At 31.9% G+C, this 19889-nt stretch overlaps 2 protein-coding genes across 3 annotated transcripts in view; one reads left to right on the top strand and one right to left on the bottom strand.

Annotated features, from left to right (window-relative positions):
* Positions 1-1373: 1373 nt before the first annotated feature.
* Positions 1374-6593, bottom strand: Trap1 (TNF receptor associated protein 1). Its single transcript, XM_085201284.1, has 13 exons — positions 6343-6593; positions 6111-6259; positions 5868-6029; positions 5110-5345; positions 4694-4803; positions 4329-4402; positions 3973-4249; positions 3825-3894; positions 3581-3728; positions 3183-3310; positions 2633-2820; positions 2006-2237; positions 1374-1598 (listed from the first exon to the last, which is right to left on the bottom strand). Exons 1-13 carry the CDS (start codon positions 6455-6457, stop codon positions 1424-1426), a joined length of 2064 nt encoding a protein of 687 aa, XP_085057410.1. The 5' UTR covers positions 6458-6593; the 3' UTR covers positions 1374-1423.
* Positions 6594-6960: 367 nt separating this feature from the next.
* Positions 6961-19889, top strand: part of LOC146530090 (uncharacterized) — a 25639-nt gene continuing 12710 nt past the window's right edge. The window contains exons 1-3 of one of the 2 annotated variants that reach the window (XM_085201286.1): positions 6961-7601; positions 15094-15301; positions 18875-19624. In XM_085201286.1, the coding sequence (XP_085057412.1) occupies positions 7537-7601; positions 15094-15301; positions 18875-19624 (1023 nt within the window). In that variant the 5' untranslated portion in view covers positions 6961-7536. Of the gene's footprint in view, positions 7602-15093; positions 15311-18874; positions 19625-19889 lie in introns of both variants that reach the window. The other variant, XM_085201285.1, reaches the window with a different exon arrangement.

Below are 19889 nucleotides of genomic sequence, written 5' to 3'. Positions count from 1 at the left end.
ATTTAATTTTAAAATAGATCACAATGAAGAGAATCATTTGAAGATTTTTTTAGGCTATCAGTGGGCATATTTATTACTGGGGACTAACTCGTGGATCACTTGCCTAAACTACACGATTATTATTATTATTATGTCTATTTTTCATAATTCTCGAGTTCAAAAAAACCCGGTCCTTTGGAAGGTTTGATTTGAAGGTCATTTACAAATGTTTCACTGTGATGCTTCAGCCGTAATATCAGTAGGCAAATTTATTACTGGAGACTAACTCGCGGCTTCACCTGTTTGAACTGCACGATTATTATTATAATTATTATGTTTATTCTCTACGTCACATTACATAGAATAGATGATTATTATTATGTATATTCTTGACGTTTTGGACCTGTGTCTAAAGGACCGGGACTTTTGAACCTGAGAATTATGAAAAGGCCTATTCTGCTGTACAGGAAATACAGCCTCAAGTAAAAAAAAGTCGGACCCATATAACTTAAAATATAACGTAACGTAAATCATAACCCATATAACGTAAATCAAATACATTATTTTGTATCATTTAGGATAATTCGAACGTTTCTAAATACCCATATTTATAACTTTAGTCCATATAAAATATATTTAATAAACTACGTTATTATATAATAAGCTACGTTTTAAGCTGGTAACGCATTCTTTTAATAATGACGACTTTTTCATAAAATAATAATCACCATAGCATTTTTTTAAAATCTGTTTGTAATTACCGGAATACATCCTATTCTAATTTTTTTTCCCCGACTCAAAATACATGTATTTGTATGTATATATGTAATATTCTTTATTATCTCATATCTCTTACCAGAACCACTAAGCGGATTTACATAATTGAGGTATCGTTAGATTCGTTTTAGCAGCCCAAGTGTTTTTAGATAGACGTTAAAAAAATAATCATGGCGGCTGTAGGACGCTATTTTACTTAGTGAAAAATATATTTTTGGTTTCGAATACCACAATAAGGATATCAAATTCAACAGCTCAATACGAGGATTTCAAAAACGTATATCATGACTATCATTACCTTAATCCTAACAAAAAAGTGAAAAATAAAAAAAATATTTAAAAAAAACCAAAACTCCGACTGCATAAAACTGAAAAGAAAATTAACAAGCCCAATAGTTTATTAGGATTATATAAAAATGTTACCTGTTCTATTGAGTATTGAACTCAGTTTAATAAAATTTCAAACACCATGTCTTCTAAATTTTATTTTGGCATAAAATATGAACATTCATCACATATGAAAAAAAAAATAATAATATGTTGCTACCAAAAAGTATACTGTATAGTTCAATTTTTGTTATAAAGTAAAGACATAGTAAAAATAAAATAAACAAATATGAATAGAAGATAATTAGAACTTTATTTAATTAAAAATATACACATAAGCTTAGTGTTTTTCTAAAGCTTTTATTAATAGGTCGTTTATATTCGTTATAAGGTTTCTAGCATCCATTAGAAGACCAGCAGTCACCATGGCATTTGAAAATAACTGTTGAGCCACCATGTTTGCTAAATCTTTATCACTGGATATCAGTTTATGAAGTTTTTTGATTATTGGATGCCTGTAATAAAAAAATAGGAAATAGTGGGTTATTTGTGTTAGATACATTAAAAAAATTGTGTTGTAACGAAACATTAAAACAAAGCACTTAAGTAAAACTACGTTGACTTTTTCATTTAACTTTTAAGAGCGTTCATCTTTTATACAACATGACGCAGTTGGAATTTCAATTGAAAAAGAGATTAATATCACAATATTTTCACATTTTCTTGCATAGCAGAAAAAGTCACTCTGTTCTATACTTTCCATCCGCATCTGGGATATTGGAAGTTAAGTAAAAAAAAACGGATTAATTATAGGGTCAATTTGTTGTCCACTGTATGCCTATCCTATATGCGTGTTTATCTCTCTGTTAGTCTATTTGTCCATCTGTTAAGACAATTTCTTTTTCTATCTATGTTTACTTACTTTGCATTAATTTCTAATTGTGGTCTTAATAAGGCAAATCTATTATCTTCACTAAGGTTTTGTGCTTGAGTCCTAATAAAATGTCGCGCGGCCGCCATTTCCGGTACAATAATAACGCATGGATGAGAATCCAATTTCTGTGTAGTCCTCACTTCAAATACTTTGCCGCTTAAATTAGATTTTAAGAATGAAATAATCTCATCAACTTGAATCTTTTGCAAGTCGTCACTTCCTGTAATATAAAGAAAGCTTTTAAAAAAACATGAAATCATACATTTTTTTCTATTATATATTTTTTAATAAAGTTAAACTGGCATAAAGTTCATATGTCCAGTGAAGATTATTCTGTATGTAGCAGGATAAGCTGATAAAAAAGCGTCTCTGTTTCTCCACGCATTACCATTTTTTTCAGACACTTAACCGTGGCGGAACACATCGCCGCGAGCTTTTTGTTTTTAGAAGAGTGTAGAAATAAAAATACTTCATTGTCCCGAGCGGGAATCGAACCCGTAACCATCGTGTTTACACAGTCAAACACACTACGCATCGAGACCCCCTAAAGTTTTTAATAAGCTTTGGAACTAGTGACACAAGCAAATGAAAAATTAAAAATTGAAATGTTAGTACCAATAACGGTGTCTTGTAGTTCAGCTGCATCTTTTTGCATGTCATTTTCAACAGAAACAAGTTGTCTTCCTCCAAATTCTTTAAGTTCTAATAGAACTAGTTCATCGTACATTTCATAGCAGAATAGAACTTCAACATCGCGTTTTTTCAGAGATTCGTAATATGGGGATGATTGGGCCAATTCACGGCTATAAAATATACATAACTTGTTATACTACACTGTATGCCACAAGCATGTAGATCTTTTATATATTATGTTAATATATAAGGAATAATATTTATAGAAAACATAAAAATTATAATGTAGTGGAACTCGAACCTACGCCTCAAACCATCTAAGCGGTCTGACCACTAAGCCATATACATTCATATAAGTGTTGTTCTTTTTAAGCTACGACGAAATTCTTATATACTTGGTACAATTTATTTCTGTTGTTAGCATCTCTGCAGACTTTTTATACTTTTTCTACAAATACTTTTCTTTTCCTAGTGTGGTGGTTTTAAAAATGGTGGTTCACTTTAAAAATGTCAAAAATATTATGAATTTTACCTAGGAGCAGCTAAATAATATATATTCTTTTGATCATTTTTCTGTCGAGCACCATATTCGGCTAATGATGTTTTACTACCACTTTCTAGTTTAGATGACTCAAATCTTAAGAGCTTAGCAATTTCTTCCTAAAATTAATGAAATAAAAAATTAAGACACATACTTATCTCAGTAATTAAAAAGGACAATATTACATAATTAATTTTAATTTATCTTGTCTTCACTGGAGATACCTCCAGTACCTCCAGTATGTACTTAGTGTAGTAGCGTGTATGAAATTTGAAACACTTTACGGGCTAGTGTTTTAATAAATGTACCGAATGTCATGAATATATAGATTAAGTACCCTACCAGTTGCGAAGGTTGCGTGTTAATTTTTGAGAGAGAAGTTTATTTACCTTTTCCAAAGGACTTTGACTAGTAACAATGCCTTCCTTAAAAAATAAACAATAGTCTTTATAAAATGCGTCATATCCAACCGGATCTTTATTAGCAGTATCAATCATGAATTTCAGGAAACGATTTGTCAGAACATTTCGTAATTTTCTGTAATAAAATTTAGACAAAGTGATCATAATATACAACCAAACAAAAATAACCTAAAATACAAAAAAATATAACATTAGAGACTAAAATACCTACGCGATTAATGCACTATTTTGTAACAGCTCTCTACTAAGATTAAGTGGAATGTCCTCAGAGTCAACAACACCTAAAATAAGAAATGTAAATTTTATACATATTTTCGAGTTCCTTTTAGTTTATACAAAAAAAACAAACATTCTCATACCTTTTACAAATCTCAACCATTTAGGTAAAATATTCTCGGCTTTACTTTTAATTAAAATTTTCCTAGAATATAAAGCCACACCCACATCAGAGTCTCGGGACAGCTCAAAGAGACCAGGTTTACCTTCAGGTACGTAAAGAATTGACCTAATACTTAGGGGTGCGTCAGTTTTATAATGCAGAGTAAATCTAGGTTTGTCATAGGAATTACCAATAAATCTATAGAATTCTATATGTTGCTCTTGGGTCACTTCTTTTGGCTCCATTAACCATAAAGGCTGCAAATAGTTTAAGATTTATATGATAATTGATATAATAAAATATTGCCAATTAATGTAGATATTTATTAGGAGTTACCTTAATAGAATTGATTTGTTCACTATTCAATAAAATAGGGCTGCCAATGAAATTGCTGTACTTCATTATAATGTCTAAAATTACAAAACAGAAAAAATTGAACACAACAAAATTGAGATCTGACAGTAAATACACATGTTGTGGAATTGATCTTGACTAGGGGAGTAAGTTATTCTCATTTCCTTGCTCTGATAGACGTTAGTCTCACTGTTAAGTGAAGTTGAATTCCACCATTTAATACACATGTCTCAAAAACTGGATTTAACACTAACTTCATCTTCATCAAATATTCTATGTTATCCTGTTATTTGTGAGAAAAGATGTGTGAAGCGAAAATAAAATAACTGATTGCAAATTATCCTTACTTTTAACTGTTGTGTCATCAGCAAATTCTCTGCAGTCTGTCTTTAAGTATACAACTATCTTTGTTCCAATAGATGCATGATCTACTTCTTGAATTTCATATGACCCAGACCTATATAGACAAAAATAAAAAAGATCAGTTCAAAGTTAATTTCTGAACTGCTTTCTTTGTGTAAAAGTTTATAGGACAATGTGAAGTTAATATTTAAAAATGCTATTATTTACATTGAAGAATTCACTGTTTCTGTGGAATTATTTTCATTTTCTGACCTAGCTTCTCAATCAACATGATATCACGAAAATGTAGGAAAAAGTGGGGAATGGAGCATCCTAACATTGAGTTTCTTCTGACTACCCCATTTTATTTGGGATACAGTGTAAAGCTAAAAAACAGATAGGAAACTGCTTATTGTCTTACCCATCAGAACTCCATTTGTATGCAGGGGAACCAGCAATACTGCTTCTTGTAAAAACTTCTATTTTATCTGCTACCATAAAAGCAGAATAAAACCCAACACCAAACTGTCCAATAATTGAACTGGCCTGATCAGCTCCTTGCTTCTTAATCTCTTCAATAAAAGATTTGGATCCAGATCTAGCGATAGTTCCAAGGTTTTGTATGAGCTCTTCTTTGGTCATTCCCATGCCTGAATCCTATATATAAATATTTAATTAATAATATATATTTAACATAAAATAGATATTTTGGTTTGAATATAAGACCAGTTTAATATAATTTCTTGAATAACATGTAATTTTACTACTACTAGTAGTAGTATATTTAGTCATGTTTTCATAAATTTTATAACATAGCATTGCACATATTTTTAGAGTTTGTGGTCAGTGACTGAGTGTAGCCCAGGTCTACAGTACACAGCTGTACCATCAGTTTGGTTAGTCCAGACATCATAATTTGTAGATTTACATTTTTTCATCATATATCAATAAATTATTACAATTAATTAAATGAGTACAATTAATATAAAAAATCATCAATTCAAGAAAAAAATATGTTTTTTAAACTTTATTTCAGTCAAAGCTTCATTATTTTCATTATTTCTTAAATATACTTTTATAATAACAGTACATTTTAGAAATTGAATGTTCCTGGGAAATCTTATTAAACTGTTTTGTCTACTTTTTACTTTTTTTTTAATTTACTACAATTTAATATACCTCAAAAGTAAGAGTTCTATTTTGTTTATCTGTGACGAGTTTGATTTCAAGTGCCCTATCAATGTTGTCCAGTTTTAGCGAGTCTGGTGTTGAGCTCACATTTAAATATCGAAATTTTTCTAAAGCATCACTAGCATTAGATATAAGTTCCCTTATAAATACCTGAAAAAATATTAGAACATGAATCATTAAATATTTATACATTTGAAAATCAAATGCAAATGTATTTTTTTTTTTTCTTACTTCTTTATCTGAATATAAAGATCTTGCAACTATATCTAAAAGCATTCGTGTTTCAGCCTGAAATTCTTTTCTTTCCGGACTACTTTTAGATGATTCCGCTGATTTGTGATCAGATACAGTAGTGTAATTTGAGGTTAAGTTAAAGTTTGCTGGAAATTATAGAAATTTGAAATTTTCTTTATTTTATAAACATAAACACATAATCAGAGATTACAATTTTATAAAAACAAACCATAGTTTTTAGAAATAATAGCGTAATTAAGTTTTTTTGCATTCGCTTGTGAATGGTGAAGTAATCTTCTCACTAAAAGTGTAGAATGTCTTATTCGAGCATAGAGCGCTGACATTTTAGATTTTCAAATATTTATATAAGATTTTTATCGCAACTCGTAGCAATATTCACTCAATTCGTTTTTTAGTTTTGTACTTTTGTTTGAGTTTTTGTCTTTTGTTAAACGTTATTAATCTGTCATTTGTCAACTACTAATTTGCCAGATTGCCAGTATACCGTGCTGAAATTAAGAATTTAGTTTCTAAAAGTATTACAAGAAAATAGAAAAGAAAATAAAAAATATATTAAAATCAATAAATGGAAAACCAATTTTATATTTATTATGAGATTTATTATTTAATATTATAATTTTACTATTCATATTTTAATTTCTTAATGTGTCTTACAAATAATATACTATTATGTATAATAATTTTATAAGTAGAAACAGTATCGTGTCGTATAATAATTATATATTATTTTGGTTCCTTTTTATATTCAAATTTATTTACTTATAAGAAGAGAATCTATGTCACATTACCTAAAAAAAAAAGTGGTCAAACTTTCAAAGCAAGCGTCGCCGTCAGTCAGTTGATGTTTTAGTTCTTACAAGTGGCCTGTGTGTTGTGATTAAAGACAGAAAACCGAAGTTTTAGTTTATTCTTTTATAGAAGCTAGTCATTTCTTTGACTTTTAGATAAACTAACTTTGTTGTGAAGCTTCGATCTTTTTTTAAATTAATATTATGAATAAGTGAAATATTTTTTTACAAATGACTGTGCTGTGACTTCATAACTTGTACTACTCCAAAACATTTGTTTGGATTGATTCATATTAATTTACATCAGTGTTTAAGGAATGTTTAATCAGAAACTATAAGACAATAAAAAATATCTGCCTATTGGTGTTTTTTTAGAATAATAGTGTCAATATGAAAAATGTACTTAGGGTATTCAGGACGAACTGCAGTTATTTTCTTATAGTGTTGTCACAATTACGTTGGAGTACTTGAATATTGAATAGCAGTTTCGATAAGGGACATAGAATGAGGGGGCAAACATAAAGTGCTAAGCAGTCACCGTGGAGCACCTGGTGGGAGGCGGTGGCGCGGGCGGCTTGCTGCCCGGCGCCTCGCCCGCCCAACATCCACCGAATATGTTGCAACCCATGGAAGAGATGATTCTTCCACCGAAACGTCAAGCAGTTGTTGATCGCTTGAGGTATGTTGTTTTATGTTAATATATTCTTTACATACTTTTTTCGCCAGGCTTTTAGGCACTAGGTGTAATTAGACAAAGTTTGTTTTTGAATGTGGCACTTAATGATTTTATACTAAAAGAAAACAATCCATGCTATTGCACAAATTGTAATTGCTTGTTACCAATTATAAATGAGGTAACAAGCATTTACAATTTTTTATCATATCACTTCCCATCTTCTTCCCTCGCCTGGGGGATTGGCTATATTTAAATCATTTTTAAATATGGTCAATCCCCCAAAATCCACCATGAAGAGATACACAGAATGGCAGGTACTAGAGAGAATAAGAAATGTGCTCAGTTGGTTTGGCCATGTCTCCGTTCTCTATGTCTACCCTGCTAGGTATAAAGCATGAAGCTAAGTAAGTAAATAATTTTTATACCTTTCATCTGGTAGACAAAGCACAGCATTGAAATTCAGCACTAAACATGTGGTGTCTCTAAAATTTGGTGGAAAGGAGGAAGCTGAGTGTTTTCTTAATACTATATTCCCTCCGCATTACCCAGATAATTGCAGGAAAACCTATGAAGCTGCTTTTTTGATTAAATAAATAAAAACTTAAATTAACTTTAAGGTGTATCGTGCACTCGGCAGGGTAGGCAGAGGAAACCTTGAGTTAAGACACTGCATTTCCCACTTTCCCCCAAATTTTGGAGGCATTGCGTGCTGAGTAGCAGAACTCAACGCTGCGCTTTGCCTCGACACCAGAGAGCAGAAATGGAAATACCCACAACCAGTTGAGTTTAAAATCACACTGCTCCTGCGCATTATTTTTTTTTATTGAGATGTGATAAATATGTTGTACTTGTGTCAACTTACATATTATCACAATATTGTAAGGTATATTCTGCTATAAGGTTGTTGAAAGTAATAATTATGATTACTTTGTAGTAATTCATATAATTAAGTTATGCAACAAATGAACATTTAATAGATTTAGCGTTTTATTTATAAAATGGCTATATTTGATGTTTTTTTTATTACTTTGCATTTTAAAATAAAGACCAAGTAAACTTAATAATAGGTGGAGAACCAAATAAGCTAACACAAGGTGCATATTTGTAGGATACTTTGTAAAGCTAAATAAAAAGTGAATAATCTTAACTGCACCCTGTCCCATTTCACTTCACTTTATACAAAGTTTCATATTTACTTGTATCATTTCAAATATGTCAGTTGATTTCACTTCTTCATCAAATGTTATCATAGTACAGACAAAACCTGTCCGACTTGAGGAAATGATTATATATTTTTAAATTATTTTCATTTTCCTATTCTGATAGATAAGGTGTAGTATTGAGTAATACCATTTAACACATAATGTATCAAAAATTAGATGAAAAATGGGGAACACTGGTTTTAACTCTGAGTTCCATATGCCTATCCTGCTATGCAGGAAAAAGTGTGCTACAAAAGATGAGATCTGCTTTGTGTGATTTAGATCTTTCTTAGATTTATGATTATTTATATATATTATGTAAAATATTTTAATTATGCTACTCTTGTTCTTCGGTATCAAGCTAATTCTACAACTACCTTCCTACAATATTTACTTACAGATATTTTAAATTACTAAGCCTGTTTGTTTCACTTGCACTGACTTCAAAATTATACAATTTTTTTAGCTTTTTAACTTTTTAGTTTGTTGTTTGAAGTGGGTTTTTTTTTTGTTAAAAAATAATATATTTAGTAAAAATTATAATTGTACTGTAATAGTTACAAGGAAAAACATTGTTTTAATTGGTGTCAGTCAGTAACAATTACTACCGATTGTCAATGAGTGGTAGTGATTGTCATATGTACAACTTAACTTAATTAGACATTATTTTTGTGCAAACTATCATTTTGGTATATTATAACAATGTTTTTCTTTGTAACTATTACAGTATTTTTTTTTTTTTTACCTAAATAAAAATAAACTTTCTCAGTTTCAAGTGGACCCCATAATCAGAAACATCTCAACAAACTATCCTTGAAGTGTATTCTTTCAAATAAAAAAAGAATCATCGAAATCGATTGGTGCGACATTGAGTTATTCGTCCATACCTAATGCAAATTTAAGACTTATGTCATTGTCTTATAGATACCATTGTCAGAAATAGGCCAAAAAAAATGGAACGGAACGGGAAGCACTGCCTTTCAAACAAAAAAATCATCAAAATCGGTCAAAAGTTATGAGATAACAAACATAAAAAAAAATAAAGTCTAATTAATAACCTCCTTTTCTTACAGGAGTATTAATAAAAATATTTTATTTTATAATAACAAATAGGACACCGTTGTGGCACAATGGGAATGCGGCAAACGCAATGGTTGTGTGGATTCGATTTCCGTTATTATTATTAAAAAGAGGGGAATGGAGTGTCCTTAACACAAGATTCCCTCGACCTATCCTGTTATAAAGCTAAATAAATACAGGCTTCTTCAATATTTTTTTTAGTAGTTAACAAAAACACTATAATATTTTTATTTCATAACAGTAATTACAATATTTTATGAATTCGTCTTAAAGTCTTACTCAAAATAATCAAAAATACACAATCCTATTAGCAACAAATGTGAAATTATATATGCGTGAATGGCTACTCTATATACGAGTACGAGTATGTACTCTATTACATTCGTGTAACAGAGAAAGTTATACTTAATGCTATGAAATTATCATGAGATCTAAGACTGAGGATGTACTAACCTAAATAAGTCTCTCATAACGTAAAAACTAATGATATTACGAAAAATATATTTTACATTTATATTTTGTTTTATTATACTATTAAAAAATATTATGACCACGGTACAATTAAGAAATGTAAACTACTTGTAAAAATATCGCGTCGTGAATAGCTTGAAGAATACATTTTTGTAAGTATATAATTTTAAACAGACGCAATTCTTGAAAAATAAATTCAATATAAATGAAAAATAAATCAAATAATCGATATCATCTTGCACGATAAGAATGTTTAGAAGTCTTTTTCTAAGATAGTGGAGAATAGTAGAGAATTTAGAGTGCATACAGAGATAGTACCTGATGTCACTGACAGTGTGACATATAATCGAGGCTTATCGAAGGCGTTGTTTGCGTTGCGCGACGGCCGTAACTGGTCAACGAACTAAATAAAAACACTTACGGGTTTACCGAGTTGGTGCGCGACAGAACGGTGCCGCACATCCTATTACCATTTACATACCATTAATGCATACACCCTTATTGTATTCATCATCAATATCGAAATATATAGTTGTTTTTAAACATTTTGCATGTTATTTATATTAAATCTAATCTCGAAATTTTATCATTTTAATATGTATATTGTGGCATACCAAAGATAACGCACGTAACGTATTTTATTCTATCTATTACAGCACTAACAAGGCAATTGATACAGTACATTGCCATTTTTAATAACAGGTTTATTTTCTGGTTTTTTGCTTATTTTCGATGAAATTTAATCCTCTATCCTCATTCATATTACACATAATTTATGCTTCTAGACTTTAGCTAACGATATATTGAATAATTAAAGTGCAAAACAGTTTAGGTTTAACATATATGTAACCTAAGGAAAGAGTAGTTGCTCTATTTTTTTTAAAGGAAGTAGAGATCTCTATTATATATATTTTAATAATATGATGTATTATAATAAAATCTTTTTTTTATTGCAACATACCAAATTATAATAATAATGTCGTAACGTTTGTAATATATAACCTACTTGTTGTGTCAGTATTGTTAATATTTAAATTTATTTTGTTTTATGTAGAAGTTGTAGGTTGCAGCTTTACAACTTTTATAATCCTTGCAAACAAAACTTATTTTTCTTTTATAAATCTTAAGATATGTTTTTTTTTTCATTACCGTAAAAGTTTTGAGAAAGGAGGAAATGCTAAATGTATTGCTATGCTAAATTTCGGTTTTCTACACTGCACAGCTCTGGCTGTCCATTGTCTGTAACTCACTCAGCTTATATTGGAAGACTTATATAATTATAAATTTGTAGATGAATACAAAGTGAGAGTGAAAAATCTGAACAATATTGGGATTTTCTTAACATAAAATAACGTATTTTCTACTTGGGCATTAGATATTATCTAATTACATTTTTTTACGGATGCTATTTTTTTAATAACGTGTTGCACAAATATTTGTATAAGTAATAAGGTGATGAGTCAAGACCATGTAGGTTCTTTACGTTGCGACTTATCAGCCGTCCCTTGTATTTATCATAGCAACCTTTCAAGTGTTTTTCTTCATTCCTAGGAATGTTGACCAAAAAACTTTAAATTATATTATATTGGCAATCTCGCATATTATTTAATTTTAAAGTAATAAAAAGTTACATTAGAACAACAGTTTATTAATATTTACACAAATGAACAACTGTGTACTATACAGATCTTGTTACAATTATATTAGACAAGAGTTTTGCATCCACATATCTACATACAGACATACGCAACTTAAAATATATCTAAGTGAAAGTAGTACTTATAAGAGAGCTAAACTGGTTGTCGCTGATATCTTCGAGCATCATTTTCCCCGGAAAGAGCGGACTAGTGTGCACCGTATACGTATTACATGGCAACGACAATTTTATATGGTTTGAGGGAAAGTTTGTAATTACGAAAGATAATGGTAAACGTCACACTCGACAATTACACAAACTTCTTATCGTACCTTAGAAACTCGAGTCTAATACTTCGTTGTAGGTATAGCCAGCTGTGCGTAGTGATATCGCGTCTAGTGACGTGTTCCACCTATACAAACTGGTTATGTAATGTCTACAAGTCCAAAAGATTACTTAACTAATATATGATGCAGTGAATGATTGGCCTATTATTATCGTTACGGTTAAATGAAAGTAAAATATTTGGGTGTATATATTTTGGGTATGCGTGCGTAGTATCTTTAATATTTTCTTTTTTTTTCAGCTTCATGCTGTATTCCACATGTAACAGGATAGGCAGAGGGAACCTAATGTTAAGACACTCCATTCAACATTTTAACTTGTTACAAATAATTCATTCCCCCGATTGGTGATCGAACCCACAACCGCCGCGTTTACAGTGCCATGTATGTGCCACTGTGCCACGACGGCCTCATTAAAATCTTGTTGTTATTATTAACTAGCGGACGCGCGCAGCTTCGCCTGCTTATTTGAACCCTTAGGAGTGAATTAAAATAAACCACGAAATATGTGTTCAATGAAATATTTTTAAGAGTCTAAATTTCAAATTTTATAAAAATCGGTGGCGATTTAAAGATTTTTTCATACAAACTTTCACCCCTTATTGGCACCCTTAGGGGGTAAATTGTAAAAAACCGTGAAACACGTGTTCAATTAAATACTTTTAAGAACCTAAATTTCAAATTTTATAAAAATCGGTGCCGATTCAAATTTTTTTTCCATACAAACTTTCAACCCCTATTTTTCAAAATTATTAAATTATACCCCTTTAGGGTTAAAATTTTTCAAAATCCCTTCTTAGTGGATGTCCAGATTAAGAAAGTAAACATCTGTCCAAATTTCACGTTTCTCCCATCAGCGGTTACGTCTGTGCGTGCGTCTTACCTCAGTCAGTGAGGACAAGTCCTTTTATATATATAGACTAGTGGGCCCGGTCGCGGCTACGCCCGCGAAAATATAAGCCTAAATCATTAAAATAAGTTAAAGAATAATAATAAGTGGAGATTTATTATTAGAAAAAATATCTGAGTAACCGAAATGAACAAACAAAAGAAGTAAAAGTAACTAAAGGAAATTCTTAATATTAGAAAAGTACCTAAAGTTTGCCGTGCGCGCGTACTAAACATTTTTCTATATTAAATAATTAGTATTCATATTAATAATTAGTATTAATAATTAGTCGGTCATACTATACCACTCGTAGGCTAGGTCATTTGGAACCAGTGACATCTTCTTAATTATTTATTAGAATGTTATACAGTAAACTATAATTTCCATCTAGACGAAATGCTAAAAGTGTCTATTATATTTATTTTCATAAGGATGAATATCAAATTATAGAAATCATCTAATTTTTGTTAATGTATACAAATCTATATCAGCGCGCGCCATGTATGCATTAAGCAAACTCACTATGGGTGACGTTTTCTTAAAACAACAAACTTTGCAAGCCGTTGCTTAGCAACGCGTAGCGACGATTGTTATTAACATGGCGGAATAAATTGCTTGTCAAATTAATTATTTTAATATATTGGTATATATCGAAAGTATTACAAATATGAGAAAAAAAAAGTATCCTATGTTCATCCCGGGACCCTCAAGTATCTTTATATGAGTATTTTATCACAATTAAATTAGCGGTTTGACCCTGATTGCCTAAAAGACAGACAGACAGACAGACAGACAGAGTTACTTTCGAATTTATAATATAGGTATGGAAGGTATGGATTAGGACCTCTTATTGAGAAACGAATGAAGCTTATATATATATTTTTTAAAGTATTTGTTACATTTATGCTGTAGCATTAAATAATTATATTCCTCATAATGAATATAAGGATCTTTAGTTTTATAATTAATTTCATTACAGGGAGAAAATGTAGAGATAATTCTTTTTGTTCCAATGAGATTACGCACTAGGTGACGAGATAAAAAATTGTTGTGTTTCAACTCGACAATAACAATCGTCTGTTACCTAAGTAAATTCAAAATAAATAACAAACAGGCGTCTTACATTTGCTAGTGCTACTCTCCTCCTCTTATGGATACTACATACTACTTATTATAGAAGACTTAGTAATTATATACTAGGTACATTTTGCTTAATAATTGAAAGTAAACGAAACTATGTTATATCAAATAAGAACTTGAACTGTTTGTTTATCATTTTCTAATAGAATTGTTGATGAGTAATGAAATGTTGGTTTTAGTTGATATTTTTTGTAATAAATGAAGTGTCCGCACTCCGCATTAACATTTGCTCAAGGTGACCGCGCTCCGAGTTGCGGCTGACTGAGCATCGACATCGGTTTGCGCATTGTTTGTAGCACCTTCATGTGCCTCATCTCATCCTAGAGCACAGTATTATAATTTTATTCAAATATCTATATATACATACATAGGTATTAATATATTAATTCTACATATTCTCAGTATTTACAAGATTGCTTTACTTATTAAACATATTAATAAAATCAGCTTCACGCTGTATCCCGCGCACAGCAGCGTAGGCAGGGGGAAAGTTGTGTTAAGGCACTCCGTTCACCAGCTTCTGAAACTCGGTGTAACTCAACGCCGGGCTTTTGCCTTGGTGTCAGAGCGAGGAAATAAAAATATTGATAAATAATAATTCATTCCCCCGAGTGAGATTCAAACCCACAACCTTCGCGTTACAGTCAGTCACACCCCTGCGGATGACGGCCTCAACATGTTGAATGTAATGTAATACGTGCCCACGTAATTAATATTCTCCTTCATTTCGCAGGCGAAGAATAGAAACGTATCGGAGGCGCCAGTCCGAGTGCGTGCCAAGATTCGACCAGTCTTTTAGTGGATCTTGTGAACAGCAAAATTTGGAGACGAGTGCGCTGCAAAAGCGTTTCCTCGAAGGCAAGGGAAAACGACAGGCTAAAAAGACGGAGCGGAAGCCTGATTTACCGGCCATCAGTAGCAATCTGCACAGCAGTGTGCATGTGAGCTGTGTGAGCTATTTTACATTATTTTTTTTTATTATTTAATAGTTAGATTCGCATTAATATTATTTTTTTAAGTACACACAGATTTTAAAGAGGTATCTATTTTTTAATAATTAATGTCTGGTTTATATTATTCTATGGTTTCAAGGAAAACTTGTTATCTTTTATTTAATACATTCGATTCCTGTGTATTTGAACATACATTTTTACACAGTGGTGTAGGTATATATATATAACTGGTCGTGCGATTCGTTTGAATGTCACCTTGAATTCTTGACCTCATGTTTCCTTCGATTTTGTACTGTATGTAAAACTATTAGTAGGTAGGTATATGCAATAAGTATATATATCAATAAATTATAAATGCACTCCATGCAATGTCGTAAATTTTATTCTGATTCAATATTTGAGGACTATTTTATATTTACGTTTCTTCTCCACTCAGCGGGGCTTTAAGTAAAGTTAGTTAAGTACAATTATCCTACTGTTTGGCTATTACAAAAGATATTGGGTATTGAGAGAGTGAGATAATGGAGACTTGGCCCTTTTTTGTTCAATGAAATCCTTTCACCATTTTAACAACCTTGCCAATCCCTAATACTACGTGCCATGTTAAATGTACTACGAGTGATCGATTGCATATAACCTTGCCGTCAAAGTTCTTTTACAATGACGCAGGTTCAACAGTGCATGTAAAGTTTTGCAATTTACCGATTAATAATTACATCGTTAAAAATAGATATTGTGAATTCGATTTGGACTTAATTAAAAGATAATGTTTTCTGATAATAAACAAAAAAAAACATATTAAATTTAATATCGATTACTTCAATTATTATTACGTGCTCAGCTAATTTGGGCATGTCGAACGAATGAGTGACGAAAGAATGGCATAAATCTCTATGATGAAAAAGTGAGCGGTAAGAGATGTAGAGGGGGACCTCGGTTGACCATCGATAACATAGTATTAAAGATACTGGTGGAAGGTCACGTAAAAATCATAAGGACCCCACGGAGAGTTGATGACAGTGGACGAGGCGAAAGAGGTATGTAGAGACCGTAGCGTTTGGCGCTCCGTTCTCTCTGACTACCCCGCTAGGGATAAAGCGTGATTCTGTTTTGTGTTTTTTTGTTAATTGTTATAGCCTTATTTAGATTAAAATGTTTTTAGTTAATCTATAGAAATAACAAAAAAAGTCGATGTTCACTAAAAACGTGAAATTCTAATATTGTTAATATAACTTAATTATATAACCAACAAGGCTAGACTCTAGCTAGTCTATTGTAAAACGTTGTTATTATAATATGTTGTAACTTATCACATACCTACACTATCGATTTATGGCTTATGTAGAGCTATAAAGAAATTCTTTTTATATATTATAATTTTCGATACTATCGATTGTTAGATTATATTTACAAGTTTTGTAAGGCCATAACATTTGATTGAACGCGACGGTAAAGTGTACATTCTGTACACTACACTCTCTCTAAACGTAAGATTTTTCTATTAATTATTTATAATCGTTTTGATATGAGATCGTTTCTCTAAATTCGTCCCCTAATGAAATTCAATTAATAATGCTTGCTGAATAGGATTATTAAAACGGCTATTCTTTGGTTGGTACCATATGAAACAACTTTAATTCTTCTAATGACACGTGCTTAAATTATATATAAGCAGATGCTATGCTATTATATATATGCTATTATATGTATACTATTATGTCCAAACCTTGAATTTTAATGTTTATGTAAAATACGACATGCACATGGACGTGTTGATGGGTTTGACCTGGGAGAATTTGTATACTTTTATATTTTTTACTTATCTGGTCTGGTAAGACTAAGTGCGGTCATTGTGTTTCGCCAGTCGACAGGAAATGTCTCTAAATCGGATAAAAATTGATGGATGCTGTATTTGAACACTGGGTTCTTTAATTTTTAGTCCACTTCATACATAAAAATAACTTATTACTAAAAGCAGGTGTATCAGGCCATGATTGGTAAAGCAGCACGTGCTGGCAGTGCCGCGGCGAATCGCATCCGGATGTAGCTCGATGTCAATTGACTTGACCCCTGCCATCACATCCCGTGCTTCATTTAGTTTGACATCATAACATAAAGAAAAAAGTAACATATATGCAGAGACATACCGTTGTCAATAAATTTCACATACATATATATATATAAATCAACTTTTCTTTTGATTGGTTTTTTTAGCAAAATAGCAGACTTTAACTGTTTGTGTAACAAAAAAAAATTAAAATCATGTGATAAAACAAAAAGACGACAATTATTTTTCAGTAAATATCTAAATATTCCATTAAAAGACCCTAAGAGTACTTTATATAAAATGGTGATTGCCGTATTAATAGCGAAGTGTTGTTGTGCAAACAGAACAGTTGCGCAACCGTTGCCTCGCATTGTCTCTCGCCGTTCACTGCGACGACCTCCGAGAGTGCACAGACTGTCGCTTCAACGGTTTCACTCTTGCTAAAATGCTCTCATTAAAAATATCACTTCGCGTTCTATCATCTGCAGTTTAATTAACGTTTAAAGATCATTCTTTGTATAATTAATACAATAATTGTTGAATGTTATCTCATCACGTGATTACCACTCGACAGTGCGTGATCAGCAATAATGGCTGGGAATAGTTGAACAGTTAAATAAGTCATAAAAAATGTTAGGTATATTTTATTATTGTAATCGCTTTTCAATTTTCTGTATATTTCTTCTTGGTTGATTTTAAATTGATAGAAAATTAATTAATAGTTGTTTTTTATTTAAATTATAGGTTTTTTTTTAAATATCTCACGGTATATGTATTTTTATTCAAATGACGTTAACATCGTGTAGTTTAAAGTAAACATTTACATTTATTTTTTTATTAAACTATTTAAAACAGAATTATGTTCATTATGTTCAAAAAAAGTCAGCGATTATCAGTAGATACAAATCAATATATATATATTCCTCTCTAGGTAAATATGCAATATTTCATTCTATTAAATATTAATTGTGTATTTTGTGAGGTAATTGTTCTGAATCAATAGATTTGTAATACAAGAACGATATTGCACTCGTGAAGTAAGAGTCGACCGCTGTGCGCTGCTTGTAAAAATATTTTCTGTGCCAAATAAATTGAGCACAGTGGGTGTGTTTTAAGTAAAAACGAACACTTGTTTAGTCTTAATATTCATTAATTAGTAAATATTAATATCTGCACATGTTATGTTTTCAAGGTCTCTTAATTTATAGGTACATAGTTACAGTAAGGTCAACAAGTCCTGGCCACACTGAAGTTAAGTTTTCTGAACTATTGCACATTGTACTCGTACCCTCAGTAAGAAAATAATCAAAAATAAGAAAAAAATCTAAAATTATATCTGCGCTACCATTTACAGCTAAGTTAAAGGGTGGCCAGGACTATATTATTTTCTATCAAGTTTCATATTTTTTTTGTTTTACCTACTTGTTATTATTTTAAGTTTGTGTAGTAGTATATTTAATACATGAGAAAATGAGATATTAGAGCAATAATTTATATACATTATTTTGTTACAGCAACAGAAATTTGGTTGTGGCGACTATGAGCCTCCACCTAAAGTGCAATGCGGTGGCAGCGCCAGCGCTGGGAGCGGAGGAAGTGAAGGGCTCACTAAATTCTCTGTCGAAATCGTCCAGCAGCTTGAATTTACAACATCCGCCGCGGATTCACAACCGCAACAAATATCCACGAACGTGACGGTGAAAGCACTCACTAACACAGTGAAAACATCTGGCTCGCCGCCGCCGCCGCAGCCTCCGCGCGTGCCGTCTCCCTTAGATTGCGAGCGAGAGTGCAAAGCCGAATGCAAGTCGGAAGTCGCAGACGATGAGTTCGTCGGGCTGGATGAATGCGCGGCGGCCTTGGAACGCGACGCCGCCTCAGCTTTTCCAGGACTCGCAGACCTCATCGGCGAGGACGATGGGGACGATGCGTTTGAATACCTTATCACTGAGATATCAGAGTATCCGGAGCTAATGAAAGATTTCGACCTCGACGCCGGCAAAATGAACGGAGGAAATGGTATGGGTCTCGAACCACCAGAGGGAGAGCCCGCGCCCCGGCCTTACGGCGGTGGTGAAATGTCTCCTGCGGCGCAAACCTTGAAACACATGGCAGAGCAGCACCAGCAGGCGGCAGGAGGCGACTGGGCACGCTACCGGGGCTATGGGGGATACCGACCTCGACCTACACCTCCTACTATGGAACACTTGCATATGTCTCAGCAACAGCAATTACATCTTTCCCAGCCCCATCATAATTTACAAGTAAGTTTAAATTTTTTTATGAATTAGTATAGTAGTAGAGCTAACATGACCTTATATTCATGTTAATAGGTATTAAAATGATATAAGTGTGTTCAGATACCAATTACAATTATAATTTCAATATTACGCGAAAATATTTTAAGCACAAATCGTATAATATCTCTTCCGGTACATCATGAAGCCCGTATAATACTCGTACCGATAAACATGATATTAAGTGGTATTATTTATATGTCTGGGTGGAGTCCGCGTCGTTCGCTTTGCT

This window comes from Heliconius melpomene, chromosome 17 (genome assembly GCF_056956725.1).
Source record: "Heliconius melpomene rosina isolate 202511_hmr_F chromosome 17, ASM5695672v1, whole genome shotgun sequence".
In the NCBI taxonomy this organism is placed as follows: domain Eukaryota; kingdom Metazoa; phylum Arthropoda; class Insecta; order Lepidoptera; family Nymphalidae; genus Heliconius; species Heliconius melpomene.
Note: the sequence above shows the minus strand (reverse complement) of the source record. Positions and strands in the feature narration are given on the sequence as shown.